At 60.6% G+C, this 22052-nt stretch overlaps 2 protein-coding genes and 1 pseudogene across 4 annotated transcripts; 2 read left to right on the top strand and 1 right to left on the bottom strand.

The window, feature by feature from the left end:
* The first annotated feature begins 2578 nt into the window (after window positions 1–2578).
* On the top strand, window positions 2579–3938 carry LOC144246104 (lysyl oxidase homolog 3B pseudogene; annotated as a pseudogene). Its single transcript, XR_013339785.1, has 3 exons — window positions 2579–2900; window positions 3186–3349; window positions 3723–3938. The product of XR_013339785.1 is annotated as a lysyl oxidase homolog 3B pseudogene (transcript).
* A 3414-nt stretch (window positions 3939–7352) lies between these two features.
* On the top strand, window positions 7353–14169 carry LOXL3 (lysyl oxidase like 3). Of its 2 annotated transcripts, XM_077782685.1 has the most exons (10): window positions 7353–7714; window positions 8584–8764; window positions 9372–9526; window positions 10578–10733; window positions 10936–11098; window positions 11780–12023; window positions 12549–12664; window positions 12768–12904; window positions 13273–13384; window positions 13550–14169. In XM_077782685.1, the coding sequence occupies exons 1-10, from the start codon at window positions 7403–7405 to the stop codon at window positions 13621–13623; spliced, it is 1650 nt and encodes a 549-aa protein (XP_077638811.1). In that variant the 5' UTR covers window positions 7353–7402; the 3' UTR covers window positions 13624–14169. The 2 variants fall into 2 exon arrangements, with proteins under 2 accessions (XP_077638811.1, XP_077638812.1); XM_077782686.1 differs by lacking the exons at window positions 7353–7714; window positions 8584–8764; window positions 9372–9526; window positions 10578–10733 and adding an exon at window positions 10305–10427.
* A 2015-nt stretch (window positions 14170–16184) lies between these two features.
* Window positions 16185–21819, bottom strand: HTRA2 (HtrA serine peptidase 2). The gene is made up of 8 exons (XM_021526810.2): window positions 21376–21819; window positions 20315–20519; window positions 20026–20220; window positions 19860–19892; window positions 19317–19425; window positions 18827–18896; window positions 16731–16826; window positions 16185–16502 (listed from the first exon to the last, which is right to left on the bottom strand). The coding sequence occupies exons 1-8, from the start codon at window positions 21735–21737 to the stop codon at window positions 16337–16339; spliced, it is 1236 nt and encodes a 411-aa protein (XP_021382485.1). The 5' UTR covers window positions 21738–21819; the 3' UTR covers window positions 16185–16336.
* Window positions 21820–22052: the final 233 nt, after the last annotated feature.

The raw sequence follows: 22052 nt of genomic DNA, 5'->3' as shown, positions 1-22052 counted from the left end.
TTCCCACTTCCTGACACGGGTTATTTCTGCCGGACCGTGGAGATTGGCATTAATTGTGCTGCTGTCCTTTGGGGTTGTAGTGACCCCGTTGTGAAACTGCCCAGTTCCCCAGCAGAGCATCCTGCTCGCTCAGGAGCTCTGGGGAAGCTCCAATGCTAAGGAAACACACCCCAGGGTGTGTTGCAGTTAGCACTCAGGGGGTTCACATTTGTGTGTCAGGACAGCTCTGAGGGTTTACAGCCCTTCCTCTGGGCAGGGCAATGTCCCCTTGGTGACCCAGGGGTGGAATAAGAAGTTTTGTTACTCCTGTGAGATGGCAAACTCATCCCTTCTCTGTTCCCAGGCGGTGTGGAGATGAGGATGGAGAACTCCCATTCCAAGGCCAGAAATCCCCTTTCTTAAGCCACTGGCAGGGCTGAGGTGGCCCTTTGCACCCTCCCTTCCTTCCTGCTGGGTGGGTAAAAGGTTCAGCAAAGCATTTCCCTGCTGTCTGCCCACAAACACACATCCTGCTGAGCTCTGGCAGTGCCAGAGCAGGCAGCTGAGGCACCAGGAGCCCAGAGCTGCCTGGGCCACGTCCCCACCAGCTCTGTCTGTGTCCCCTGTCCCCCAGTTGTGATAGAGGAGAGAGCCAAGCCCACCCTGATGTGGTTGCTCCGAGGGAGGTGATGTGCTGCACAGAATTAAAGGGTTGGAAAAGACCTCCAGGGTCATGGAGTCCAACCTTTGACCAATCCCCACCTTGTCAGCCAGACCAGCGTAGTGACTGCCACATCCAGTCATTCCCACCACTGTGTCTGGCGTGGAACTTGTTACTCCTCACTCTCTTCCTGAGCATCTCTGCAGGCACCAGGCTCATCCCGAGGTTCTCACTGCTCCTGGTGGCACCTCCAATGTGACATGTGCCCAAAAAGGGCAGGCAGGCAGCAGGGCTGGGCCCTGTGGAGGCTTGTGTTGGTGTTGTGGGTGTGGAAAAGGGGCTGGCACTGGGCACCATCCTGGTTCATCCTTGCCTTGGCCCAGGAGGCATTCCCAAGAGGCTGGAGGGTGGGTCAGGTCCTCATCATCTGGAAAAGTGAACCAAGCAGGAATGGGGCTGATTCCTCTGTGAAAACCCTGCCCTGGAGGCTGGTGGGGAGGTGGAGCAGCTGTGCCAGCCCCCAGCTCTGCGTGGGGTTTGAATTTGTTTCCCTTTCTCTGTGACGCTGCAGCTAAATATGAGAATTTTAAATCACCCCGGGAAAGCCAACATTTGGGGTTTTTTTTTAATGTTTTCTAATGGCAAGCACGATCTGTGTGAGTGCAGCGGGGAGGATCTGTGCTCAGGGGGCACTTGGAGACAAAGACATCCTGTTGGGGGGCTGCCCTGGGGTGTTTTGGGGGAATGCTTTCCCACCATGGAAGGGACTGGCAGGGATGGTGGGCAGTGGTCAGTGAGGTGGGCATGGGCGAGCATCGGTCAGAGCTTGTCAACACCCCCCATGCAGAAATGCTGCTCCTGAACTACAGGATCCATGGGAATAGCACACTGGGAAGGGAGGGCAGCTCACAGAGAAGGGTTTTCACTATTGTTTGCCCAGTACAGGAATACCACATCTCCCTCAGGTATTCTGGGGAGCCACAAATGTTGTCAGAGGAATGGAGGAACGCGGCACAGAGGAATGTGAACGCTCCGGCTGCCTCGCTCCGAGCGTGGGCTGGAATCCCCTCAGCCAACAGCCGTTCCCTGCTCCTGCTGGATCGAGCTCCTGGCTGGTCCAGCCGGGCTTTCCCTGTGCCCTGAGCCTATTCCAGCTCTGGCAGCTCATCCCCCTCCTTCCATTCACCTCTCCTGGGCACACCCCTGTGCCCACCTGCCCTCGCTGCCCTTCAGATGTGACCAGGCAGCGCGGTGGGGGCTCAGTGGGGGCTGTTGGCAGAGGGGGACAGGGGCACTGGGCAGGTCCCTGACAGCCCCAGCAGGGACTGTGTGTTGGGGACACTCTGGCCAGGACGAGGCACGTGGCTGTGCTGGTGCTGGGCAGAGAGTTTAACCAGCACAGTTTTGTAAATGCAGGCAAACCCGATGGGAAGAAATGACGATGTCTGACTCAGTTCAGAAGGCTGAATTATTTCTTTATTATAACTATGCTGAAATATATTAATATAAAAGGAGGATATTAAAACTACATACTACTTTCTCTAACACAACTCGTGACCCTCTCTCAAGAGTCCAGCCCCAGGTGGGTTGGATTGGGTTGAATTGGGTTGGATTGGGTTGGATTGGATTGGATTGGATTGGATTGGATTGGATTGGATTGGATTGGATTGACCATCAGGCTCAAACAATCCTCACCAGAATCCAACCAAGCACTCACTCCAGGTAAACAATTCTCCAAACACATTCCACATGGCAAAAACAAGGAGCAGAAATAGAAATTATTTTCCCTTTCATTTCTCTCTGTGCGCCTCTATGAAAAATCCTGAGAGGGAGAGAAACATGCTTGCCACAGCACAGAGCTGGGCAGGGGGGGGCTGCATGGGGGTGCTGAACCCCAGCATGCCCTGACCCTGTCTGCCCCTGCAGGGCCACGCTGCCATGGGAGGCTGCAGCACGCAGGCACGGCTGGAGCTGCTGCTGCTGCTGCTGCTGCTGCTGGGCAGCGCCTGGCTGCGGGTGGGCAGTGCCCAGCCCACCCCCCCGGGCCCCACGCAGCCCCCCGGGCCCCAGCTGAGGTTCCGCCTGGCCGGTTACCCCCGCAAGCACAACGAGGGCCGCGTCGAGGTCTTCTACAACGAGGAGTGGGGCACCATCTGCGACGACGACTTCACGCTGGGCAACGCGCACGTGCTGTGCCGGCACCTCGGCTTCGTGGCTGCCACCGGCTGGGCCCACAGCGCCAAGTATGGCAAAGGAGTGGGTAAGAGAGGGCTGGTGGGCACAGCATCCCCCTGACAGGGTGCCCGGCAGTGATTGTGTGCTCGTGTGTGCACATGTGGGAGTTTTCCATATGTCAGAGCAGCCCCTTGAGGAGGTGGAGACTCCCCATCTGCAGATCCTCCCAGCCAGAATTTTATTCTTGGCCTCACCTTTGCGCTGCAGCTCCTGCTGTAAACCTGCCTGGTCCCTGCCATGCTCTGTGGGTACCTTCCCTGTTCCTAGGGGATGCTTGGCTCCCCCCTCACCCCTAGGCTGTGTCTGGCAGGGAGGATCTGGCTGGACAATGTGAACTGTGCTGGAAATGAGAAGAGCATCGGGGACTGCAAACACCGGGGCTGGGGGAACAGCGACTGCAGCCACGAGGAGGACGCGGGTGTCGTCTGCAAGGATGAACGCATTCCAGGCTTCAAGGACTCCAACGTCATCGAGGTGAGGAAGCTGCTGGCTAGAGTGGGCAGCAGGTGACATCCAGGATGCCACAGAGCACCCCAGGTGTGGGGCAGCCTGGGAACTCTCACTTTGGGTGCGGGAAAGCAGCACTAGATTTTTCTGGTTGTGCTCCATGGAGATGCACCTGGGAACCCAAGGGGACAAGAGGCACTGAGCTCTCTGGACGAGATTCAATCCTTGGCTGCCCAGGGCCATCAGATGTGGCCAGCAGGAATGCAGGAGTGGCTGTCCCTGTTCCCCACCTATGCCTGCGGACCCCTCTCCTTCATCCTTGGCGATTCCCTGGGGGTGGGCTGGCAGGAGGAGGGGTGATGGGATGGGATGTGATCTGGGGCTGACCTGACCCCCGCAGACCGAGCAGAGCCACGTGGAGGAGGTCAGGCTGCGGCCGGTGGTGGCCGGGGGCCGGCGGCAGCTGCCGGTGACGGAGGGCATCGTGGAGGTGCGCTACAAGGACAGCTGGGCACAGATCTGCGACCAGGGCTGGCACAGCCACAACAGCCGCGTTGTCTGTGGCATGATGGGCTTCCCGGCAGAGAAGAAAGTCAACAGGAACTTCTACAAGTGAGTGAGGCTGGCAGGGAGCCCACAGGGGTGGGGTGTCCAAGCAGGGCCAGGGGCACGGGGCTGGCCATGGGGTAGTGCTGGGGGGACAGCAGAGGCTGTGCTGTTGGGTGTTGTGGCTTCTAAAATCCCTCCCCACCCTGCTGCTTGCCAGTCTGGACAGTCTGGACACTTGCTAACCAAGCTGGGGAGCCGTGGGGTGGCTACCACACACACTACAGCAAAGGCCACTCTAAGAGGAACGCTTTTGCACCCTGGCAGTGCTGTCCCCATCCCAAGGGGAGGTTTGCTGGCATCAGGGGATGCTCCAGCCACACCGTGGCTTGAGCGAGGGGCACGGACACGCCGTGCCTGGCACTGTGAGTGCCCTGAGCAGGCAGCTCCAGTGTTGCCCCACAGGAGGCTGAAACGAGCAGCCAGGACGAAGGGCCACAGCCGGAGGCTGGGCAGCAGGTAAGGGGCCAGGGCGCCCCATCTGCTGAGCCGTGGCAGAGCTGGGCTGGCCGGCCCCACCAGTCTCTGCCGTCAGAATGGATCCAGGCACAAACGGATCTGGACGGAGCAGACTGAAGGCTTGGGCTGTGCTGGCCCAGTAGGACAAACCCCACCCCAGGGCACTTGCTTGTGCATGCTGGGGTACCCCATTCCCCACGAGAGATGGTCTCTCTCCCAAGCTGGTCATGCTCCAGGCAGAGCAGCCCTGTCCTGCACACCAGGCAGGAGTCCTGGCACCCTGGGAGGGGAGCAGGAGGCCTCGGAGCTGAGCTGTGTCTCCTGGCGGATGGGGAGGAAGAGCTGTGGAAATGGGCTGCTTTCTGCAGAAAGCAGCACTGGGGACGCTGGAAAGGCTGTGCACCCCTCCATTCCCTGCAGGATGGGCTGGCATGGGCACCAGAGCCTGTGCTCAGCAGTGCTGATGGGCACAGTGTGGCAGGTCCTGCCACAAGTGCCACATCTACTTGGGGTCCCTGGCATCCTCTGCCCACTCATTCTTGCTGCCTTTCTGCCAGGGGATGGTCTGGCTGCCTTTTCCCTCCATCCCTGAATCCTGCTGCTGGATTTGTTATTGGATACAGTGAGCCAGAGCCCATCCTGTCTGGGCTGGGGCATGGCACCTCTTTCCTGAGCGTGCTGCCACGATCGCCGCCCCCAGCACGGGGCCTTGCCACAGTCCCACCACCTTCCCTGGTGCTGAATGTGCCCTGCACCCACTGTGAGCTCTTCACTGTGACACTCCCTGTCCCCAGCAGTCATCCTTGCCAGCTCCTGCAGCTGGTGATGGGCATTCAGGCTCATGGGTTTCCTCAGGTCCCACCTGAAGGTGCTGGTTGCTCCAGTGTGCTGTTTCCTGGCTGCTTTGGTGCTGACTGCCCCTTTCTCAGTGAGCAGGTGTTTCCCCTGCAGCACGGGAGGAAATGTTTTGTGTCTCCATGAGGCTGCACCCCTGTTCATCTGCCCTGAGCAGGAACTGGCTCCTGAGAGCCACACTGTTTTGTAGGGGCTGATCAATTTGGGGCTGCACAGCCACAGTCATATGAAGGCACAGGCTAATCCAGGCTGGAAGGGACCTCTGGGAGTCCTGGTCCAATTCCCTGGGTGGAGCAGAGCCAGCTGTGGGTTAAACCCAGGACTTCATCCAGCTGGCTTTTGAAACCTTCCAAGGATGGAAATTCTGCAGCCCTGCGGTCTCTGCTCCAGTATGGCACAGCCCTCATGGGCAACAGGCTTTCCTTACCCTGAGCCTGAACCTTTTTTTGTTAGTCATGCCTCTTTCCTCTTGTGCTCTTCCTTCCCTGCTGGTAGAGCCAGGATCCTCACAGCTCCCACCTCAGCCATGGCTGGAACAGTCCCACACCCCCCATCCTCTCCACGCTGCTGTCTTGCTGCTCTCTCTCACACCACATTCATGACATCTTCATGATCCTGGGAGCCCAGACCCAGGTGCAGGATCCAGATGTGGTTTCCTGAGTGTGAATGGGCACTGATGCCCTCTGGCATCTGAATCCCAGCCCTGTGCTGCGTCCTGGGGCTCGCTGGGCTGTGCAGGCTGACACCAACCTGTGCTGGCCTGCAGGGACAGTGGCCAGGCTTGGTTCTGCCTGGTCCCTGGGGCTGTCAGCCCCCTGCCCTCCTTTGGGCCACTCTGCTCTTCACTCCTTGCAATCTCTGAAGTTTTGGCTCTGCTCAGCATCTTCCTCCCTGAGGGAAACAAGCATTTGGGGATGTTGGGATTGCACCTACACCTTCTGTGTGCTTGAACCTCATGGCTCAGCCTGTGCCAGGGCTGTTTCCCTCGCTGCCAGCCTGCTGCAAATCCCACCGTGCCCCATGGCACCAGGGCAAGCACCCTGGGGCTGCCTATGCTGCTTGCTTGGTGCTGCTTGCCAGGTGTCCTGCACCTTGGGGACACAGCACAGTGATGGCTTGGTATCTGGATGAGGACAAAGTCACTACCACACCTGACCGATCAAATGGTGGCTGCTGGTGTGTTTGATCTTTTGGTCTGTGACAAGGCAGAGCAGGAGGTGGCTGCATCCAGCAGTTTCCTGGTGGGATGCATGCAGGAAACTGCATCATTGCTGTGCAGTGTGGCACAGATGATGCTGTTGCACCCCTGTGTGACACAAGAGGGATGCACATGAGTTTTCCTGGTGGCCAAGGTGCCCAGTTCAGCCTCCAGTGAAGCCAGGGCAGGCTGTGCTCCCTGTGTCACTGCTGAGGGCAGAGGTGACAGCCTGAGACCCCGGGCTTTGTGATGATTGTTTTCTATTTTCCAGGCTGGCCTCCAAATCTCAGCCTAAACAAAAGCGCAGGGAGGACGTAGGGCTCAAGAAGAGGTAAATGGCTCCAGTGGAGAGCCAAAGACAGGAGCCCCGTGCAGTCCCACCAGAGCTGTGCGTGTCCCCACGTGCGTCCCTGTGCTGCTGGGGGTGTGGGACAGGCAGCTGGTGTTATGGTTTGACACTGGCACAATGCCAGTGCTCTCATGCAAATGTAATGTCTCAATTGAATGCTGTGAAATGCAACTGAGAACAGAGTAAAGCAGGCCCAAACTTAATAACAGAAAAAAAAAAAAAAACTTTATTAAGCTACTATTATAAAAGAAAAAAAGGAAGGAAAAAAAATACACATAAAGATTAAAATTAAAACCTTGCAAGGCATTTCTCCTCCCACCACCCAACTCCAACAAACCACAATGAGACACAATTCTGGACCTTAATTAGGTTTCCACCCTCCACCACTACACACCAACCGTAACCAAAGAGAGCGAGTTCTCCTGGGAATTGTCATTTTAACCCCTCTGTGTTCTCAGAGGTATGTCCACCTTCAATTGGTCAACATCCAAATTGACCTCTTCCTTCCCAGAAAATTCTTTTTCCGTGTCAAACCACAACAGCTGGCAAGGGGTGGCTGCCTGGCAGGCACCGTGTGTCACCCTGGGGACGGGAGAAGGGGCACAGCCAGCGCATGCAGCTGCAGGCAGGGTGGCTGGTGACACCTCCGCTGCAAGCGGCCACGCTGGCCATGGCTCAGGGCTCCCTTTTCCCTCACAGGCTCTTCACGGAGCGGCAGCAGCTCAACTACCGCCTGCACTCGGTGTCCTGCACGGGGACAGAGGTGCATCTGTCCCTGTGCTCCTTCGAGTTCTACCGGGGCAACTCCTCAGCAGCCTGCGGCTCCGGCATGCCCGCCGTGGTCAGCTGCGTGCCCGGGCCTCTCTTTGCCACTGGCAATGGCCACAAGAAGAAGCAGCGCCAGCAGCAGCAGCAGCAGGGCCAGGTGAGCCCCACAGGGGTGGGGATGAGTCCTGCGGTGACCCACAGCTGGGCAGTGCCCCACGGCCAGGCTCTGTCCCCTGGTGTGTGGGTGTCATGGTTTTTTCATGCCAGCGCCTTCATGCAAATGGAATCTCTCAATTGAATGCTGTGAAACGCGATCGAGAACAGAGCAAAGTAGGCTCAAGCTTAATAACAGGGAAAAAACTTTAAGTTATTATTATAAAAGGAAAAAAAAGAAAAAAATACACATAAAGATTAAAATTAAAACCTTGCAAAGTATTTTTCTTCTTACTACCCAACTTTAATATACTATAGCGAGACACAATCTGGACTCCAATCAGGTTTCCACCCTCCAAACAATTAATATTCAGTTTATTGAGGGAGAGAGGAGTCTTTCTTGTGCTACAGACCCCCCAAGAAATACAGCTGCTACATCCTGTGTTTCTATGCTACATCCTAAATTTCTCCACCCTTCTATCTACAAAAAGCCAATTCTAATCCCTTCACCCTTCATTTTACCTTAGTCAGGCCATGTGCCTTCCCCTTCCCCACCCAGCCACAAGCCAAACAAACAAGAATCTACATTACACACTAACCAAAACTAAAAAAACCAAGTTCTCTTAAAAATTATACTTTCAACCCCTCTATATTCTCAAAAACATGTCTACCTTTAATTAGTCAATATTTAAATGAACCTCTTCCTTCTAAAATAATTTTTTTTCCCATATCAAACCACAATAGTGGGTTGCTGGGTGACCGGCTCCGGAGCGGGAGGTGGGGACGTTGCCCTGTCCTGCACATCCCTGGGGTCGTGCCCAGCGCTGCGTGGTGCCGTGCCACGCTGTGCCACGCCTGTCCCTGCTCCCGCAGCCCCGGATCCGGCTGAAGGGCGGCGCGAGGGTCGGCGAGGGCCGCGTCGAGGTGCTCAGGAGCAGCGAGTGGGGCACCATCTGTGACGACCGCTGGAACCTGCAGTCGGCCAGCGTCGTGTGCCGCGAGCTGGGCTTCGGCAGCGCCAAGGAGGCCCTCACCGGGGCACGCATGGGGCAAGGTGAGGCTGCCGGGGCAGAGAGGCCAAGCGTCCCCTCCTGGAGCTGGGGGTGAGGCATTGTCCAGGCTTTGCTTGGCTGGGGTGTCCTGTGAGCACTGGGATGCACATGGAGCATCCCCATGGGATCACGGCCACTAAACCACGCTGCCCCGGCGTGGCAGCAGCTGTGGAGGCTGGAGGATCCAACTCGTTGTCACAGTGAGCTCATGGGCACTCTATTTCCCCTTCCCTGGGACCCTGTGACTCTGATCAAGATATCCCCAGACCCCTCCTTCCTGCCAGGGAAGCCCACCCTGTCCAAAATCTATACAGACCCCTGACATTTCCTGGTCGCTCTCTTTTGCCCCACTCTCCCCTTGGACACCACAGAATAAAGAGAGCTGAACCAACATATCGGGGGTAAGAGCCTCTTTTGGAAATCTTTGCCATCTCCTGATACTCCTCCCCCCACAGCCTGCTTACCTCTGAGCTAGCCTAGGATATTTTGGGGGGCTGTGCAGGGTAGGGAACATCACTCTCTGCCAAAAAAGAGAGGGCAGCCTTGGGGACGGGGTGGCTCTGAGCATCCCTGTGTCACAGGGCCCTGATTTCTGCTGTCCTCTGGCAGGGACAGGCCCCATCCACCTGAACGAGGTGCAGTGCCGGGGCACCGAGAAGTCCCTCTGGAACTGCCCCTCCAGGAACATCACACAGGAGGACTGCAAGCACACGGAGGACGCGGCCGTTCGCTGCAACATCCCCTACATGGGCTACGAGAACCTGGTGAGGACCACGGGGGGCTGCTGGCTCCACGGGGCTCCCAGCAGCACGGCCTCGGAGCAGGGTGCTGGGAAAGGCCCACGGGATCCATGGGTCCTCATCCCTCCTCCTCTGCACCCCACACATTTCCCTCTGTCCTGGGAGCTCAGGAATTTTGTGGGTGGGAACCCCCGTGAGGAAGGGGGTGGAGGGGAGGCTGTGGGGGCTCTGGGTGCTCTGTGGGTGCTGCTCTGTGAGGGGAGGTGTGGGGCAGCTGCTTCCTGCTGCTTTTCCTGCTGCCAGCCTGTGCCCATTCTCCAGCAGAAACGCCAGAAAAAAAATCACTGTGGGCCAACCAAGTGAGATTTTTTTTAAACTGTGATGAAACCAGCAAATGGAGCCGCTTGTTCCTGTTTGCCCTGGTCCATCGTTTCATCCACTTTGAGCTTTTTTAATGATCTTTAACTCTCTCACACCTGTCATTTCTGAAATGACGCCATTTCAAAATGAACTGTTTTCCCTGAGCTGGTGAGACAATTCCCAAACTCACAAGCGATTTGTTTGCGCCCAAATCCACCAGTTTTGGCGAGTTCCCTGCCAACTAAAGCTGTGCTTGGCTCTGCTCAGTTCCTGCCTTCCCCATCCCTCTGTGCAGGCACTGCAGCACGGGACAGGGGCTGGGGACAGTCCTGCAGCCCTGGGGAAGCATCACCTGTGAGGATGATGATGCTGCCACTGCTTTTCTCTGCAGATTCGGCTGAGCGGGGGCCGGAGCCGCTTCGAGGGGCGGGTCGAGGTGGCGGTGGGGGCTGGCGACGGGGACCAGCCCCGCTGGGGTCTGGTGTGCGGCGAAGGCTGGGGTACGCTCGAGGCCATGGTGGCCTGTCGCCAGCTGGGTCTGGGATTCGCTAACCACGGCTTACAAGTAGGTGCCAGCACCAGCTTGGCCAGGGCAGCAGCAGCCAGCCACCACCACTGCTCACAGGGCTGGGGACAGGGAGGGACAGGGACGGCGGCGGCGCAGGAGGTGGCACAGCGTGGAGTGCCTGCTCACGGCCCCAGGGCTTCCCCACAGATCCGCCTGGCCGGCGGGAGGACAGAGTTTGAGGGCCGCGTGGAGGTGAAGCGAGGCAGTAAGTGGGGCACGGTCTGCAGCGATGGCTGGACCACCAAGGAGGCCATGGTGGCCTGTCGTCAGCTCGGCCTGGGCTACTCCCTGCACGCTGTGACGGTAGGTGCCAGCGAGGAGGGCCCCGGTGATGCCCTGGCGAGCACTGCCCAAAAGACCGTGGGGACAGAGGGATGTGGATCCCTGTGGGCAGCTAGAGGCCTGGGCAGCTGTGGTGGGGGGCTTGGCTGCAGCCTGGCTATAAGTGATCCCGGGCAATCCAGCCACCAGCCCTGCCACCCACCCTGCCTCACCCCCTCACCAGGAGACCTGGTACTGGGACGCCAGCAACGTGACGGAGATGGTCATGAGCGGGGTGAAGTGCGCCGGCCACGAGATGTCCCTGAGCCACTGCCAGCACCACGGCGCCAGCCTGAGCTGCAGGAACACGGGCACGCGCTTCGCTGCGGGCGTCATCTGCTCCGAGAGTGAGCGGCCACGGGGCGGCGGGCAGTGGGAGCTGTGGGCAGTGGGAGCTGTGGGCAGTGGGGGCTGTGGGCAGTGGGGTCTGCGGGCAGTGGGAACTGTGGGCAGTGGGGGCTGTGGGCAGTGGGGTCTGCGGGCAGTGGGGGCAGCAGGGGACCCCATCGCTGGGTCTGGGATGTTGGGTCTGTGGGTGGGGGTTCTGCAGAGGGGGCTGTGGGTGGTTGGGTCTGTGGGCAGTGGGGTCTGTGGGCAGTGGGATCTGTGGGCAGTGGGGTTTGTGGGCATGGGGTCTGTGGGCAGTGGGGTCTGTGAGCAGTGGGGTCTGTGGGCAGTGGGATCTGCAGGCAGTTGGGTCTGTGAGCAGTGGGGTCTGGGGGCAGATCCCATCTTTGGGTGTGGGGTCTGTGGGCAGTGGGATCTTTGGGTGTGTGGTCTGTGGGCAGTGGGGTCTGCAGGCAATGGGCTCTGCGGGCAGTGGGCTCTGTAGACAACAGTGTTGTGGGGCCAAGAGCTGTGATCAGGGGGGTTTGCAGCTGGAGGTCAGTGGCCAATTCCCAGCCAATGCGGAGGGCACACGTCCCCCCCGGCTGGGCACTGCCAGCACTGGGCACTGCCCCATGCCCTCCACCCGCCCCATCCCTGCCGAGAGCAGGGCCCGTCCCTGAGCAGCCGCCTGTCCCCAGCTGCCTCGGACCTGCTGCTGCACGCCCCGCTGGTGCAGGAGACGGCGTACATCGAGGACCGGCCGCTGCACATGCTGTACTGCGCCGCCGAGGAAAACTGCCTGGCCAGCTCGGCCCGCCTGGCCAACTGGCCCTACGGCCACCGCCGCCTGCTCCGCTTCTCCTCGCAGATCCACAACCGCGGCCGCGCCGATTTCCGCCCCAAGGCCGGCCGCCACTCCTGGGTCTGGCACGAGTGCCACCGGTGCGTGCGGGGCACGGCTGGGAGGGGCGCGTGGGCAGGGGACAGACGGGGCTGGGGGTCACGGAGGGGAGAGGGTGGTGCTGCTGCAATGGGCTGGGTGAGAGCAATGCTGGGTGAGGAGGGTGCTGGGCAGGGGTGATGATGGAGAGTGACACCGTGCAAGTGTGGCACTGAGAGGGTGATGCTGGATGAGCGTGACACCGGGTGAAGGTGCATAGCCCCAGTCTGCTGCCCAGGGTCCAATGTTGAATGGTTTGGCTTAGGGCTGATCCTGGATGAGCAGTGTTGGGGACTCCAGGAGGCAGGGACAGGGCTGCAGGCTGTGCCCTACCTCCTGAGACAGTGTGCCAGCTGGCTGGGGACAGCTGTGTCCCCTTCCAGGGCAGGACACAGCTCTGCCCAACCTCACAGTGCTGCCACCTCAGAGCAGGGGCTGTGGGGACATTGCTGGTGGTGAGGGGCTGGGCAGGTGGCAGGGGGGCTGATGCAGGGCAGTCTGCAGCAGGTGCTGGCTCCCTCCCACAGGCACTACCACAGCATGGACATCTTCACCCACTACGACATCCTGACCCCCAACGGCACCAAGGTGGCCGAGGGACACAAGGCCAGCTTCTGCCTGGAGGACACCGAGTGCGAGGAAGGTGGGTGACATGGGGCCCTGCAGCACCTCCCTGCCTGTGTCCCCATCGTGGGGCCAGGCTGGGGGTCTCAGCAGGGACCAGCTGTGTCTCCTCCTGCCTGCAGACGTGGCCAAGAGGTACGAGTGTGCCAACTTTGGGGAGCAGGGCATCACCGTGGGCTGTTGGGACCTGTACCGGCACGACATTGACTGCCAGTGGATCGACATCACTGACGTCAAGCCAGGCAACTACATCCTGCAGGTGCTGCACCTGACCCTCTCCAGCCCCTCCTGCCACCCTCCCAACTTCTGTCCCTGCATCTCAGCCCCCCACACACTTCAGTCACCCATCCTTTTCTCCCACTGGAGCTCAGTGGGGCTGGCGGGTGTGGTGACATGGGACAGTGCCTGTCCTTGTGCTCACAGACGTGTAGGGCTGCTCAGACGTGCTGCCACATGGGTTTTCCATCTCTGAGCAGCACTGCTCATGGGCACATGGCGCACAGGGACAGGACCACCCCACCACATCAGCAGCCACTGGCTCCTTGGAGCTCTCCAGCACACCCACCACAGCTGGGGTGACGCATCCTCTGGGGCTGGGGCAGGGATCTCACTGTCCGTGTCCCACAGGTTGTGATCAACCCCAACTTTGAGGTGGCAGAAAGCGACTTCACCAACAATGCCATGAAATGCAACTGCAAGTACGACGGGCACCGCATCTGGGTGCACAGCTGCCACATCGGTAAGGGCACGGCGCAGGGGTGAGGGTGGAGGGCAGGGACAGGGCTGCAGGAAGCCATGAGGATGAGGATGGGCTGGGATGGTGGTGCTGGGGGCACCTGCAGTGGAACATGGTGGCAGGGGATGCCGTGCACCAGAGCTGGCAGCCCCTGCCCTCTGCCCGCAGGAGATGCGCTCAGCGAGGAGGCCAACAAGCGGTTTGAGCAGTACCCAGGTCAGCTCAACAACCAGATTTCATAGGGCTCCAGCCCTGGGGAGACAGGCATCTCCCTCCCTCACCCCACAGGGTGGGAGGAAGCCGCTGGGAGACTGGCAGGGAGGCCTGATGCCCAGTGCTGCTGCCACTGTGTCCTGCCGGGGACTGCCCAGGACTCGCCACCGGCTGCCCTTCCCCACCTCGGTGGGGGCTGGAGGCACCATCACCTGCACCTCCCAGCGTGGGGCTGCCACCCCAACCACTGGCCAGAAGACCGTGCCCACATCCCCTGGGCTGCGGCACACGGGTACAGCCCGGGAGGTCCTGCACCCCCCACCGCTCCATCCCTCCCATGCCAGCTGCACCCCAAAACTCCCACTGCCCGTTCCAGCCCTGGTTCCTCTCACCCCACAGCCCTCCCACAGCTCACCCCCTCAGCTGGCCCCAGGGCCCACCACCCACAAAGGGCCCCAGGAGCCCCGGGGATGGTGCAGGCGTCTCTGCCCACAGCACTGCCCAGGGGTGGCTCCTACCCCATCTCTCAGTTGTAATTTTATTTCCTCTATAAAGTTGTAAGTTCTATTTCCCAATGGTTGCTGGCACGTCTTTGGGCTGGGACGGGGAGCCTGGCAGGAGCAGGTGGCACGGATCATTCTTCAGGGCTAATCAGCACACTGGCACAGCGTGGGGGCATCCCCTGGCCCCTGCCATGCCTCATCCACACAGCCCTGGTCCCACACCAGCCCCCAGGACCCTTCTCAGCCACGGCTGGTCCTCTGGGAAGAGCCCAGGTGGGTGAGAGGAAGGGACCAGCAGCAGCCTGAGAGGTGGAACTGAGGAGCAGGGATGTGGGGAAGAGCCAGTTCCTCCTCACCAGATGCAGGGCAAATGTTATCGAGCAGAAATCCCCTCACCAGAGGCAGGGCAAATATTACCGAGCAGAAATCCCATCCTGCAGCTGTGACCCTTGAGGAGTGGGGTCCATAGCACTGTGACCCACAAGAACTGAGGTCTCACAGCAGACAGGGGTTGCCCCAATTTCTGTGGGAGCACAGCCCAGCCAAGCCTGTGGCCAAGATGCTGGGCAGGAACACTCGGATGTGACACGAGGGCTGAGTCCAGCCCAGCTCTTACCCCTCAGCTGAGTGCTCTGACCCCACCAAGGGCAGTCCAGCCCAGCTCTCACCCCTCAGCTGGGTGCTCTGACCCCACCAAGGGAGGTCCAGCCCAGATTTCACCCCTCAGCTGGGTGCTCTGACCCCACCAAGGGCGGTCCAGCCCAGCTCTCACCCCTCAGCTGGGCGCTCTGACCCCACCAAGGGAGGTCCAGCCCAGCTCTCACGCCTCAGCTGGGTGCTCTGACCCCACCAGAGGGATCCAGCCCAGCTCTCACCCCCCAGCTGGGCGCTCTGACCCCACCAAGGGAGGTCCAGCCCAGATTTCACCCCTCAGCTGGGCGCTCTGACCCCACCAAGGGAGGTCCAGCCCAGCTCTCACCCCTCAGCTGGGCGCTCTGACCCCACCAAGGGAGGTCCAGCCCAGCTCTCACCCCTCAGCTGGGTGCTCTGACCCCACCAGCCCCTTCCCCACGGCGGGGACCCCGGCTGCTGCCTGCAGCCTGGGAGGAGGAGGGGGCAGGAGGCCCTGGCTCAGCCCTGGCTCAGCCCTGGAACGCGCTGCGGTCGGCGCAGCCGGAGCAGCTATGCCAGACACGCCGCGATTTCCCCCGGGCCGGCGGCGCTGGCCGGGGCAGCGAATTCCTCCGGCGAGGCTGGGGCTGCTGAAAGGAGTGCTGTTCTCATGGCAGGGGCAGAGCCGCCCCTTGCCACAGCACCCTGAGGAACTGTGCTTCTTTCATGTCCCAAAAGCAGCAGGACCGGGCTCGGCAGTGCTGTCACGGCCCGACGGCTGCATTCCTCTGGGCTCCGGGCTGCCCTCGCCGCTGCTCCGCTCCAGCGCCGGCTCTTCCAGGAAGGAGAGGAACAGCCGGAGCTGCTCCTTCCCCGAAAGCCCTCGGCAGCCAGCTGTCCCCAGGGGCCGGGTGTGTGTGGGAGCAGAGCTCCAGCACCGACAGCGAGCCGGGGGTGGGACAGGCAGAGCCCCAGCCCCGGCTGTGGCTCCCATCCTCAGCCCTCTTGGACATCAGGGCCAGGAGATGCCGCCCCAGCCGTCACGAGTTTGGCATTGACACCAATTTACCAATTTACCATGGCCTGGCAAGCTGCTGCACGGGAGGGGATGTGGACACAGGGTGACAGGAGCAATCACAGATCTCCCAGCAGAAGGGATGTGACCAGATGGCCGTGGCACACCAGCACTGCTGCACTCCAGGGAGGTAATGCCGGTCCCAAAGGGGCCACACAATCAATCCATGGCACGACAGCTGCCTGCCAGGTACACAGAGGAGTCAGATCCCAGCCCAGGTGGGCTCCAAGCAGGTGGCAGAACACCAATGAACACTGATAAGGTCCCTGGAGGCACGGCGAGTTCCTCCCCAGCCGCGGGGTCTCATGCGGGGACTGACAGGAGGAGCAAGGTCCCACACAGCCCAGCCTCCACCAGGCAACTGCTGCTGCCAGGGGAAGGAGGTGACACGGCCGTGGGGGCCGCTAGAAAAGTGCTTTATTTGAACACAGAGAGGAACGGCTGCGCCACACGTCACCCAAGCACAGGCCCCTCTCCTGGCCCCTCTTGTCTCTGCCTGGCCAGCACAGCCACATCTCAGTCCTGCCCTCGGCTCTGGCTGGGTGCTCTCTGCTACTCGGTGACCTCGGGGATGACGCTGACCAGCAGGGTGTCGTAGCCGCGCCGCACCAGCAGCGCCAGGCTCTGCTGCGTCCGCACCGCCTCGTACACGTCCTCGGCGCGCCGCGACACCGTCCCGTTGATCTCCAGCACCACGTCCCCGGCCTTCAGCCCTGCCCTGCAGGGAGAACGCGGATCAAGCACGCAGAGGGTGAGGCAGACGCTTGGTGTTGTCCTCCAAGTGCAGCAGGAGCTGTGGCAGCAGAGGTTCTACAGCTGCACTTAGCCAGCAAGAATCTGGGAAAAGGTTCCCAGGTGGTTTCTGCTGTAGAGACCGAACCCTGCTGCTCTGGAGGAAAACGCATCCCACAGCTGCTCCCTCACCCAGCCCCAATCCCACGCTTACTGGTGTGCTGGGGAGCCGATGATCACCTTGTGGATCAGCACGCCGTAGGAGATGTCAGGAAAGGTGGGGTCACGCAGCTTCAGCTCTGCCAGGATGCTGCACAGTGAACATCAGCATCAGGGATGGAGCTGGAGGCAGAGCAGGGCTCTCACCCCACTCCCTGCAGCTGCACAGCCTTAGAGACCAGGCACAGAACCTCCCCTCTGGTGTCCCTGTACCCTGCTGAGCACGAGCCACAGTTGCCAGCCCCAAACATCGTCATCCTCCTGTCAAAACAAGAAGGATGAGAATCCCAAAGGCACCAGGGAGAGCTGGAAACCCCTGGAGCAGCTGCCAGCTGGATCAGAGCTGTGGTGATGCACATCCCCAAGTCACATCACCCTTCCCAGGGTCAGACCCACCCCTCCTCTGCTGCGGTTTCACTTCTCTGCCCTAGCTGGGCAGGATACACAACACAAGCTGAGTGTAGAGTCAAAACAATCCCAGTTGCTCATACTTTCCCACAGATTTTAGGATTTCTAAACCAAATCTTGAATGAAATCCAGAAGTGGATGCAACACTCCAGCTGGATGTCTCCAGAGTGACAGCATTCTTCCCTCAAACACTGCATCAGCTCTAATCCCTGCAGACCCACACACTCAGTCTCTGCCCAGCTCTGCTCCTGTCATGTCCCTGCTCAGCCAGTCAGGGCTCTCCACGTGGCTGTGGTCTGTGCTGAACTCAACCGTGCTGTCCCACAGCCCACTGCAAGCTGCCCTCCCTTCCCAATTTCACACAGCAGAGGTGGGAAGAGGCCTCTCAAGTTCATCTCACCCAACCCCCAGCAGGCTCAGTCAGGCCAGGCTGCTCTGGACTGTGTCCAGCTGGGTTTTGAGGATCTCCAAGAACCCTCCAGGCAACGTGTGCCAGGCTCTGAGCACCCTCCTCATAGTAAAAAACAGGATTTCTTGTGGACTCTGACACATCTCTGTGCCCACTGCCTCTTATCTGGCCTGGGCACCACACACAGAACAGGGTCTGAGCCTGAACCTGTGCCCAACATGGATCTTCTCCTTCCCGTGCCAGGGAAAGGTTTCCAGATGGAAAAGTTCAGGGTGTTCAGGGCAATCACCCGATTCCAAGGCGAGCAATCCCTTGTTGGGAGCCCTTCCTGTTGGGCACAAACAAGCCTGGCAGTCAGGTGCTTTCCCTGGACTGGCTCAGGGGCTGGAACCACATCCCCGGAGCCGTGTCCGAGGAATTTCACGCTGCCTTCTGACAGACTCGGTCGCTGCAAGCGTGGCCAGGGAAGCAGGAGGAGGCTGGGCCGGCCTCCCACATCCCTCGGGTTCTGCCGGCTGCCAGCACCATCTGCTGGGCACTGGGGAACTCGCCAGACCTTGAGGAGGGCAGAGCACAGCTCCAAAAAGGGTTTGCCCAGCATGGCACAGCAGCACCAGCCCCATGAGGCAGCTGAAGGTCTCTTAAATGTGGCTGCAAGAGCCAAAGAACCAGAGCAGGTGGTGACCTTCTCCCAGAGGTGAGAGCACAGGTCCTGCTTGCTCACATGGGCACTTCACAGAATTATTTGGGTTGGAAAAGACTTTTAGGATCAAGTCCAACCATTCCCCCAGCTCTGCCAAGGCCACGACTGACCATGTCCCCAGATGCCACATCCACAAAGCTGTTGAATCTCCCCCAGGGATGGAGATTCCAGCGTAGCCCCAGGCAGGTGTGCCAGGGCTGGACAGCCCTTTCCAAGAAGGAATATTCCCAATATCCAACTTCAACCTCCCCTCGCACAACCTGAGGCAGTTTGCTCTAGTCCTGTCCCTTGTTCCCTGGCAGCAGAGCCTGACCCCCACCTGGCTCCACCCTCCTGTGGAGAAGGAGAGCACTTTTTATCTGCTCACAGTCTGCCACCAGTGAAGAATCTTCCAAGTTTCCAATTTACCCATGAGCCAGCCTACATTCTAACCACAACACAAGCACAAAGATATTTGAGAGTGATAGCTTAATCCTCCCAAAACCAGGCATCCTCAGTTAGTTGGGAAGATCCCAACACATCCCTGCCCCAACAGGACCGGTCTGTTGGCCCCTGAGCTCAGGACAGGTACCTGGGAGTGAGGGTCAGCATCATCACCCCGATGTACCGGCGCTTCGACTCTGCATTGCCAAACCAGGAGCCTGTGGAAGGAAAGGACATGGAATGTCATGGCTGGAAAACACAGACCTGCTTAGAACAGTGCTGGGCTGAGCCCTCACAGCCCTCAGGGCAGGCAGCATCCAGAGCTATTCCAAATCCCTACAACAGCTCAGTCCAGTTCTCAGCACCAGCGGGAGCGTTCCAGGTGTCGCATTTTGCACTATGACTTGGCTTCCATGGTCTGTCAAAATTTTGACAGAGAATGTCCCTCCCCAGTGTCACAGAACCAGACAAAGCAAGGCAGCAGTTGCACAGATTTCCTGTGGCACCAGATGAGACCCCAAAGAGTTCTCCTGCTCTCCTTGCTTTTCTTGGGAAGAAGGGTCCAGAGCCCAGCTGTGCCAAAGTTTCCTTCTCTCACCCTTTTCCCCCAAACCCCGAGCAGGGAGGTCCCCACTCACTCTTGCGGTGCTCCTCCTTCTGCAGGAACTTCCGCAGCCGGTCCGAGGGGATGGCAAAGGAGATGCCCGACGTCACCTTCATGGTGTTCACGCCGATCACCTCGCCATCCTGCAGGGAAAGGGCACTGGGATCCCAATGCAGTGATCCAGTGATCCCAGCAGTGACCCAGCCTGGATCACTGTGGAGAGCAGGGGAACTACTGCACCAGCCTGGGGTCCTGCCTCTGTGCCCACCCCTCCCAGGCTGCTGGCCCTGTGTCCTGCCTCACCCTGCTGAGGCTGGGCAGGACCCAGGGGCTGAGTCTCCAGGATGAGTCCATGCAGTCCCTGGCTCTGCCCTGCCAGCTCCAGCCAGACCTCGTCTCCACCAAAGCCCATCAGCTCCAGATGCCTCAGATACTGCACAAAGCTCTCACGCCACGCTTAGACCTCCCTCTCCCTCCAGGAAACCTCCCAGCACCCACAAGCACTCCCAGAGAGGGGCACAGAGCAAGGGGCACACAGCACATCCCAGCCAGCAAGGGGACAAGCAGCAGAACTCACCAGGTTGACGAGGGGGCCCCCAGAGTTCCCAAACTGCAGCAGAGGAGAGAGAGTGTGAGCAGACCACAAAAGCCCCATCCCGAGGCCGATCCCAGGGCGACCGGCCAGAACCCCCATACGCTCCACGTGAACCCCCTCCACCCTCCCGTGCCCCCGTGCCCCTTACGTCGATGGCAGCGTCCGTCTGGATGTACTCCATGTCGGTGGCGGCCAGGCCCAGCTCGCGGCTGCCGCGCTGCGCCGAGCTGACGATGCCCGAGGTGATGGTGTTCTGCAGGGCGAAGGGGCTGCCCATGGCCACCACGAACTCGCCCTGCCTCACCTCGGCCGAGCGGCCCAGCGGCAGCGTGGGCAGCGGGTGCTGCGGGCAGCGAGACGGTCAGCGGGACAAAGCAGAACAAGAGGAACATCCCCCACCTCCCGGCGTCCCCCGCGGCCAGGACGCGCGCGCCCACCTTGGGCTTGATCTTGATGGTGGCGATGTCGGCCACCTGGTCCACGTCCTGCACCACGGCGTCGTACGTGTCGCCGCTGGCCAGCTTCACCCGCACGCGCCGCCGGTTGGCCACCACGTGCGCGTTGGTGACGATCAGCCCGTCCGGGGACACCACGAAGCCCGAACCGTTGGAGATGGGCACCTCCCGGCCCAGGAAGGGGTGTCTGCAAGGAGGGCACGGCTCAGGAGGGGTGGCAGGGACAGGGTTGATCGGGAGTAGCAAGGTGCACGGGCAGCGGAACCATGGAGGATTCCTTCCCTGTCCCAGCAGTTTGCAGAAATAGGGGAATCGGCACGAGTGCAACAGGAATCCAGAGCTGTGCACAGCCACGAAGGTACAATCCTGCCAGGAACAGAAGCACGTGGGAGCAAGGAGAGGCTGTGACCTGTGCAGGGACAAGGCCAAAAGACATTTACCCCAGCCTTGAAGCAGGTAACAAACACCTGAGAGGCAACAGGAACATTTCCTGAGAGCGGGAGCGGATTCACAACTCTGGGTCCTGGTCAATCACCCCAACCTCTGCTGCTAGTCAGGTGAAGGGAATGGAAAACGGGATGGACCAGCAAGGCCAAAGCCCAGCCGGTGGTGAATTATTGCCAATGTGGGTCAGGAACCCAGAGAAGGAGCAGCACCAGCTGCTGCCTCCTCGCACGGTGAGGCAGCAAAGGTGACACTGCACACCGGTGACACCAAGCTGGAAGCAGCAGCCACCCAGCTGGTGAGGGCAGAGCTGCTGCACAGAGGTGCTCCGAGGCCGGAGGCATTGCGTGGTGAGAACATTAGAGAGCACAAAGGGAAATAAATACCAAGTGCTGCCCCCAGGCAGCGTTAACGGGGCAGCCCGGGCGGCAGCTTCGCCAGACGGCCCCGCAGGACATGGAAGTGTCGGTGCCTCCCGAGGCGCTCACGGGAGCCCTCCGGGACGGTTCAGGAGAGGCCGGCGGAGGTCCCGAAGGTGCCGGGGCCGCACTGCACAGGGAGGAGGGAAACCCCTCCCGGGGACCTCCCGGTGCCGGTACCTGCCCACGATCTCCACGTAGACCAGCGCGGGCGCCGTTTTCTCCACCACGTCGGCGATGAAGTTGAAGGCGGCGCGGGGCGAGGTAGGCGGCGGGGCGGGCGGCGGGGCGGGCACGGCGGCGCTCAGCGGGGACCGGCGGCGCTCCCGGGCCCACAGCAGCACCAGCGCTGCCGCCCCGGCGCCCACCGCCGCCGCCAGAGACCGGCCCCAGGCGGACGGCGGCGGAGGATGGGAAGGAGGAGGAGGAGGGGGAGGAGGCGGCGGTGGCTCAGCTGTCCCCGTCAGCGCTCGGCACCAGCGCTGTACACCCGGTGGCACCGGGATGCACCGGAGCCGCACCCTCCGCGCCGCTGCCGCCATGCTGCCGAGCGGAAACCGCGCCCCGCCGGGGCGGTGCTGAGCCGCGGGGCACTACGGGAGTTGTAGTCCTGAGGCGGGGCCAGCCCAAATCTGTCCTCCACCGCAGAGCACGCCGGGAGTTGTAGTTCCGAGGAGGAGACTGCCGGAAAAGCGTTGTGCCGCGGGGCGCGCCGGGAGTTGTAGTCCCGCTGGGAGCTACGGTCCCGCCGTCAGCGAGATGCGCCGATAACCGGCGCGACAGCGGAGCGGGGCAGCCCCATTGTCAGAGCGGCTCACCGAGTCCGCCGGAGCCGCCGAGGGCCGCGACCGGGGCGA

This window comes from Lonchura striata, chromosome 4 (genome assembly GCF_046129695.1).
Source record: "Lonchura striata isolate bLonStr1 chromosome 4, bLonStr1.mat, whole genome shotgun sequence".
NCBI lineage: Eukaryota > Metazoa > Chordata > Aves > Passeriformes > Estrildidae > Lonchura > Lonchura striata.
This window is presented reverse-complemented; position numbering and strand designations above follow the sequence as displayed.